The 8,331-nt window shown below is 43.2% G+C and overlaps 1 protein-coding gene across 10 annotated transcripts in view; it reads right to left on the reverse strand.

Annotated features, from left to right (window-relative positions):
* Adam22 (ADAM metallopeptidase domain 22) overlaps positions 1–6,398 on the reverse strand; it is a 233,357-nt gene extending 226,959 nt beyond the window's left edge. For 2 of the 10 annotated variants that reach the window (XM_031379991.1, XM_031379983.1), the window contains exons 1-2: positions 5,947–6,395; positions 5,280–5,440 (exon numbers count right to left, since the gene is read on the reverse strand). In XM_031379991.1, the coding sequence (XP_031235851.1) occupies positions 5,280–5,440; positions 5,947–6,025 (240 nt within the window). In that variant the 5' untranslated portion in view covers positions 6,026–6,395. Of the gene's footprint in view, positions 1–5,279; positions 5,441–5,946 lie in introns of those variants that run through there. The other 8 variants (XM_031379990.1, XM_031379989.1, XM_031379992.1 and 5 more) reach the window with 8 other exon arrangements.
* Positions 6,399–8,331: the final 1,933 nt, after the last annotated feature.

Here is an 8,331-nt window from a genome sequence, read left to right on the forward strand (position 1 = left end):
AAGAATAGAGCACACCTTTGCTGCCACCTTGCCTTCACTGGGCTTTTGCTCCACTCACTAATGGTTACAAAACACTGTTGAGTTATGGATCCATCTCCTGTCCCCACTTGATGACTCCTTAAGGAGCTGTAATACTTTGCAGAGGACAAGATGGGAGAAAGTAGATCTTGTGTTTGCAAACAACAATACTTCTGATAGAAGAAATTATGTTGCATGCAGAAGTATAAAATCACTGGGTGTTTTTAAAATAAGTAACAGAATTTAAAGGTAACCATGTAACAAGAGCATTTATCAGATAACCCATTTCTAATGCCATAGTAAATTTATGCTGCTTAGCTGGCAAAAAGAGTAATCATTAATAAGAATATCTAAAATAGCAATTACAGGGTTATCAATATTAAACCATCAATGAAGCCCAGTAGAGGACACCTTACACAAATTCGTGAAAAACATATGTTTTACCTTACTATCCATAAACATGCAATTCTTTTAACATAAATGCTGTCAAGAAAGAAGGAAAAAAAACTCAATATTTTAACTATTCTAATGCTATCTTCTAAGCTTGGGACTACTTCATATTTGACAACCCTGAAGATAGCAAGGTTACTCACAATCAACTACGATTATTTTGACTATAATTTCTAGTATTTTATGACATAATGAGCTTCTACACAGGATAAACACCCCATTTACAATAAGAATTGGAAAGTGGACTGGAGAGATGGCTCAGCTGGTAAGAGCACTGACTGTTTTTCCAAAGGTCCTGAGTTGAAATCTCAGCAACCACATGGTGGCTCACAACCATCCATAATGAAATCTGATGCCCTCTACTGTGTCTGAAGACAGCTACAGTGTACTTACATATAATAATAAATAAATTAAAAAAAAAAAAGAATCAGTAAGCACTGGAGTAACTCACTATGCAATAAGCAAAAAGAAGAAGAAGGAGAGGGAGGAAGAGGAGGAGGAGGAGGAGGAGAAGAAGGAGAAAAAGAAGAAAAGAAGAAGAAGAAGAAGAAGAAGAAGAAGAAGAAGAAGAAGAAGAAGAAGAAGAAGAAGAAGAAGAGAAAGAAAGAAAGGAAAAGAAAGAAATCTCACAAAACGGACTTGTATTAGTAAAATCACTATTTCACACTAAACTGTCACCATTCAATCAAGAACAACCAAAATGAAATTTCTTCTAAAATAAAAGCTTCATATTCCCATCTGTGGATGAAAACTGAAACAAGCTCACATTAATAATAAAAGAAATGTGATGCTCGCCTAGTCTCTGTGAGCTTGAAGAATGGAATCATTTAAGGCTACAATGATGACTACCTTCCCTTGGTCAGTTGCTTGATTTGTGTGGCCTAGAAGGTCTCTTCCTTCTAAAGGCTACTCCATTTCACTGTATTATGTAAAAAATGAGTAATTTGTAACTTCAGGGAATGTGTTAAATTCAGGTAATGAGTGCATCATTTTGTACTCAAATGATGTCATAAAAATTCTAAGCAGTCCTGGAGCTGCCCGAGGGAGTTACTGTGACTTAAAAGACTCTTAAGAGACTCACTGTATACTCACTGTCAATCTAGGTGCTTTAGAAATGCCACGCTTCCAGTGTTCTACGGATGTTTGGGAGCTTGGCTTTTACAAAGCTTAAAGATATGAACTGGAGGGCTGGTGAGATGGCTCAGCAGGTAAGAGCACCGACAGCTCTTCTGAAGGTTGTGAGATCAAATCCCAGCAACCACATGGCAGCTCACAACCACCCGTAATGAGATCTGACACCTTTTTCTGTATACTCATCTATAATAATAAATAAATCTTTAAAAAAAATTTTAAAAATATATGAACTGGAGTTTATCAGTGAATAAAAGTGAATACTAAGCCTGTTCACTCTTACTTTTCCGTAACATTAGGACGATACCATAGGACCATGAATTTAGCCAGTTAATTCTCCTTGCCAAAAAGCTTACACAGCCGCAGAACCAAGTCCCAACCCCTCAGAGCATCAGAGCTACATCCTCCTCACACTGATGCCCCCATCTCATCTGCAGTTAACAAAGGCAAGCCCTGGCTTCCACGCGTCTTTGGACTCGCTGTCCCTTTCTGCTAGCTATGCCCACTCCCTATCTGTAATGTGACCAATCGGACAGCACCTCCTGGGAGAGCCCAGGGACTCCTTGTGGGGTTAAGTGCTGGGCTTCTGCTGTTTCCACAGCCCTCTGTAGTCACCTCAAGCATGAGGGCAAAGAGTAACTGTTCATCCCCTCATTTACTTTCCCTTTCTGTAAACCCCTTAAGGGCTAGAACTGTGGCTTTTATTTCTAAATCCCTATGGCCTTGATTTATTTTAAAATGCTAACTAGCAAGAGCTCAAGTGAATAAATTCCTTTTAATGAGTCAATAAATGAGTTGGGTGCGCCTAGCGTGTGTGTATGTGTGTGTGTGTGTGTGTGTGTGTGTGTGTGTGTGTGCATGCATGCATGCATGTGTGTGTGTATGTATACTTTATAAGGTCCCCCCAAAAATCATCCAGATGTGTGTGTGTGTGTGTGTGTGTGTGTACCTTATAAGGTCCCCCCAAAATCATCGAGATGTTATTTCTAAAAAACAAAAGAAAATGCTAAAAATATCCACAGGTATCTAAAGTGCCAAAAGTTCTGTTTACTACTACTACTAATGATAATAATAATAAAAATAAAAATAATAATAATAATAGTAACAAAAGCTATATAAAATCAACACATTTTCAAGTCAAATTATAGCTCTCTGGAAACCAGGAATGCCTAACAGACAAGAAAAACCCTTAGTTTCCTTACTGTAGGAAATGTTGGTCTTTGAGGTTCCGTCAGTTCTCTGTGGTGTCCTGCTTCAATTTAAGGATCCTGGTAAAGTACATTGACTCCCCGGGTGATGGAGATATTAAGATATGCTGTGTATACCTTTCGATACCAAGGATAATTTGCCAGAATTATAAATAGCGTTACTCCCACTTCTGACTTGGATTAATAATCTATACATGTTTAATCTAAGTTCTATCAAACAATAGACTCATTCACCTCAGCTGTAAAGTTCACTTGTGAAGGCCTATTGCATCTTCTGCCCATGGAGAGGCCCATCTGAGTTACAGCATCTCAGAAGTGGTGTTCTAGAAACACTTAGAGAGAAGAAGTAATCTGTTTCTCAAAAGCACTGTCCTTCCACCATCAGAGTGGGCAGGCTTTAAGGTCAAGGGTCAGCAGGAGGCAGAGACAGACAGAGGTCCTGGGTCTGCTCCTTCACACCCCTCTCTCTGTATCTCTGCTCCTCTCCATCCTTCCTTTCCTTCCCACAAAGACTCTGGCACTTGTTCTAACACACTGTCTACATCAGCAAACTCTATACTGAATGAAAGACTTCATGTCTCAATAAACAAATTACAAGGAAAATTAAAAATAAGAACCAACTACAAGGTATATTAAAATAAAAACAAAAGCATAGGTAGAAGAGACTTAAATAAACTAGGTATGCCCTTTATTTTAGCTCTGGCTCAAAATGAATACAAGTGTGTGTGTGTGTGTGTGTGCACGCATGCACACACACATATTTTTGAGATAAGTAAAAGTGTTTCTGAAAGAATAGATGTTTTATAGTATCAAAGAATTAATCTTATTTTTACTGTGGCAATTCAGAATTACATTTTAAATATAACCCTTACCATTCAGAGTTTTATTACTGAAAACTTTAATAAGTAAAGCATCATTTGCTTGCTTCAAAGTCATACAGAAAGGAGAAGAAGGCCAGTAGGAGGCAGAGAAAAGCAAGATAGGCTGTAAGTTACCAATCACTGAAGCTAGGATTCACTATATTCCTCTGTTTAGTTTGTGTGTGTGTCTAGATTTTTTTTTTTTAAATCAAAGGCTACAAACAAGCATCAGAATATTTCCTCACGGGAATAATTATTAACTAACTGAAAAATAAGACACAGATTCCCTTCTGCAGGTTTTCCATGGGAACAAGCCAAAATTTAAAAATAGAAATAGGCAGTTGCCAAACATTAATTCAGATAATAAAATCTGGGCTGGACGTACTAGGTTTTCTACTACTTTTTTTTTTTTTTTTTTTTTTTTTTTTTTTTTTTTTTTTTTTTTTTTTGGTTTTTTGTTTTTGGAGACAGGATTTCTCTGTGTAGCCCTGGCTGGCCTCGAACTCAGAAATCTGCCTGCCTCCGCCTCCCAAGTGCTGGGTTTAAAGGCGTGTACCACCATTGCCCAGCGGTTTTCTACTAAATTAACCTAACATCAATGGATACTACAAGTTACCCTGAATTTCTATCTATGTCAACAAAATTTTAATGGAGCCAATTATTTGACTGCAAATATAGACTTAAATATGTTTCACTTTTTACATATTTATACACGTGAATAACTGAGTACATTATCACATCACAATTATGTTAGTGTTGAATATATTTATGATATGAACCTGCCCAGCTTATCTTTACTTAAGTAAAGTTTACAACAATTTTCAACTACATGAGCTTCGGATGTACTTGCACATGAGCGAACTGCCAGATTGACCTATACAAACATAAAAACACTTACAGTCCCAAAACTATTTGCGAGAATTAGTCAGTACTCATTCATATCTATAGATGTTTGCTATTGATTAAAATGCGGGTACTGCAATAAATTAGTTTTTAGAACAATTCAAGTGCTCAATAAAACTATACCACCCTAATTTCAACAGTGAAGAAAGGTGAGGAGGACCCACTCTCATAAGTTAGGACTGAATGGGCATGTCTCTGGTGTTCACAAATCTGAGTGACCAGAGGACTTTGAGATGTAGTTTATTTTAGTTTGGTTTCTTAGGGTTGTCTAGTTTTCTTCTCCTCTTTTCTTTCTACAATAATTATCTTGGGTTATAATGTCTTCTCTCAGAGTTAAAACAACAAAGATGATGATGCATATCCTGCTTAAATAGAATCTCCTCCTACCCAGTGCAGTTTTCACTTGATTAAGGAGATGGGGTCTGTGCCTCTTGTCCCTAGCTCAGGTTACAGGGCTACTAGGAGCATCCCATGCCACCCCGACCCCTACCGCTTCTGCAAACCCTTGGCCTGCGTTTCTTTCTGTTCTTTTTTTTTTTTTCTATCTCCTTTCTTCCTCCTTTTTGCACTTGCGCCCGGGAGCATCTTGCAGGAATCGAATTAGGACTGTGCTCTTTTCACCTGGTACACCGCATCTCCAGGACAACCCGAAGCAAACGCGGGGTCGCTGGGCAGCGTGGAGGACCACCTCCCGCACCCCGCCACTCACCTGCGGTCCGCCAGGGTCGCCCCGCACCCGCGTGTTGAGCTGGTCGTGCTGAGTTTCGTCCTCGCCTCCCAGGCGATAGATGAGGCGCAGTGGCACGATGCTCTGGCGCTCCAGGAAGCGGTTTTCGTCCCCCCTCTCCAGTCCTCTCAGTGAGGCGTCTCCTTGCAGGCAGGCAGGCAGGCAGGCAGGAAGGAGGGAGTAGAGAGAAATGGCAAAAAAAATTAATGACCCTAACCCCACAGTCCTCCATCCTGCGGTCCTCTTCACCTCTACGAAAATTCCCTCGCCTCCTCCCTCCCGGACCCATCTGGGAAGGACGCAGAGACACCAGCTGGGAGAGCCCTGGACCAGCTAGCTCTTTCTGAGCATCTCCGGGCCCAGAAACAGGGCACCCTCTTCCCATTCTCCTGAAGGAGACTCTTCTTAAGCAGTGAGGAAGAGAATAAATAAATAAAAGCATTTGACCCCAGAATGCTGATGCATCCTCGTGTCCCCCACAATGTGGGCTTACTCCTTCCTCGCCGCCCTTCAAAAAATAAAAAATAAATAAAAAATAAAAAAACCCACGTACTGTAGAAACGCGGGTGCGGCTTTTCGGGGCGGAGGGGGGGGAGGGAATCCTCCAGGCTCCAAAGAGTCCTGGACGCCCCAGCAGCTACGAACTTACCTGCCCGACCGCAGCGCACCAGGGGGCAGGTCCCCAAGACGCAGAGCAGCCAGAAGGACGCGGCCGTCGCTGCCTGCATGGTGGCGGCTCTCGGCTGCTCTTGCCCCGGCCCTGGGCTCGGGCTCCGGGCCGCCCCTTTCCAGCCCGTGCCGCTGCCGCTGCCGCAGCCGTCGCTGCCTCAGTGCTGCATTGTGCCTGGCCGGCGCTTCGGTGGCGGGGGCAGCGAGCGAGCGCCGCATCGGGCGCCAGGCTGTAGCTAAGTGGCTTCTAGCGCCTCCCACCTCATCCCCAGGCGGAGGCCGGGGCGGGCGGCCAGCACGGCGGGGAGCGGAGCCGGCTGCGCAGCGGGCCTGGTGCACTTGCCCCCCGCGCCGCACCCGGCCGCGCGCACCGGAGTCGCTGGGAAATGTAGTTCCCTCCCCGCACAGCTAGCTGGTCTCCAAGGCGACGCGACCATCGCCACCCCAAAACCCAAGAAGGAGACTGCAGACCAAAGAAGGAGAGGTGATGAACATCACCTGCACAGTAGCGGCACCCCGAATTCGCCCCCCTCCCCAAGGTCTTCGAAGTGCCGCAGTATTGCTCACAGGGTTAGTATTGCTTGTGTTACCAAGCGACCATGCCTTGACTGCGTGACAAGTCAATCATGCCACAGATCTGGACTGAGCCTACTGTGTGCCCGGTGGTTACAATGGTAAAGGACCTGCGTGTGAGTCACAGGCTTTCAGGTGCAATTAAGGCCATTTTGGTAAGAAGGCAGTTTTCAATGCTTTTATTCTTACGAGGTATTTTGCCGACAGGTGTGTCTGTGCACCTACCATGTGTGTGCAATATCCTTGAGGCCTGAAGAGAATGTTGGGTCCCTAGGACTGGGGTTACAGAAGGTTTTGTGGGTTCTGGGAATCTAACTCATTTTCTCTGGAGGGACACTCAGTATTTTTAACCTCTGAGAAATCTGTCCATTCTTCACACCTTTTTTTTTTTAATTGGCGTTTAATGTCATTTTAATTTTGGTACCTAAGGGAGAGTGGTTAACTCAACTCCAGGAAAATCAGATGTCTCCCAGAGGTCTAGGAAGGCATGTGAAGTGTGATTCAGCTCGATGCTCTCTATATGTTGGCTTCCTCCAATGTCTGTCAGCTTCAAACCTGTACCAGTAATAGGTAAGGGAAACTGTACTTTCTCAGGCCGATTTGCCTACCTAGGGAGTGGCACTATTCGAAGTGTAGCCTTGTTAGAATAGGTATGCCACTGTGGGCTAAGGGTTTAAGACCCTGCTCCTAGCTGCCTGGAAGCCAGTCTTTTCCTAGCAGCCTTCAGATGAAGATGTAGAACTCTCCGCTCCTCTTGCACCATGCCTGCCTGGACACTGCCACGTTCCACCTTGATGATAATGGACTGAACTTGTAAGCCAGCCCCAATTAAACACTGTCCTTATAAGAGTTGCCTTGGTCATAGTGCCTGTTCACAGCAATAAAACCCTGAGTAAGACACTGCCCCTTTCAAATATTAGAGGCTCACCAGGATGAAATAGTAATAACACACTTATTAACATAATTAGCACTTCCACTTTACAGATTTTGAAATCTATGTATACTGGCATTTGATCCTCAGAACAGAAAAAAGAGAGAGAGAAAATTAAGAATTAGATCAAGTACTATCACAAAGATGCAGAAGTGACTCAACATATGTAAATCAACAAATGTAAGCCAACATATAAACAAACTGAAAGACAAAAACCTCGTGATCATCTCATCAGTTGCAGGAGAATCCAACACCCCTTCATTGTAAGGACTGTGAACAGATTTGGGATGCAGGGAATATACCTAAACAGTAGACACAGGTAACAGCAGGACCATTGGCAAAATCGACTTAAACGAAGAGAAACTCAAAGCAACTCCACTCAAAGGAACCAGACAAGGCTGTCTACTCTCTCCATGCCTGTTCAACACAGAACGTGAAGTCTTAGCAAGAACAATAGACAGCCAATGGAAATCAAGAGGATACAAACTGGAAATGAAGAAGCCACAAGTATCTTTATTTGCAGATTATAACAGGCCCCGGTGTGTAGTAGGTCCCCAGGCTATAGCACAACTGACTCCATGATGGAAGTGCCATTCAGCCTGTAAAACTCAGCACGTAGGCACCACCACCTGCCCAAATGAAAACAAAGACCTGATCCATCAAATCCAAAGTTCTGAGGAAGTCTCTAAATGTACTAACCTTGCTTTTTAGCTTCTGTGGGTTCTGCTTCCGGCTCACTGCTCTTATTAACTGAAATATGTCAGCTGAGAACTTCTGTGTGCTTGAGAGCTCACCCTGAGAAAGGCTCAGGGCTACATTGGGATCGTGAACACCCAGTGCAGTCTCCGGCTGAATAATAAA

The sequence above is a fragment of the Mastomys coucha genome, unplaced genomic scaffold (genome assembly GCF_008632895.1).
Source record: "Mastomys coucha isolate ucsf_1 unplaced genomic scaffold, UCSF_Mcou_1 pScaffold19, whole genome shotgun sequence".
Classification (NCBI taxonomy): domain Eukaryota; kingdom Metazoa; phylum Chordata; class Mammalia; order Rodentia; family Muridae; genus Mastomys; species Mastomys coucha.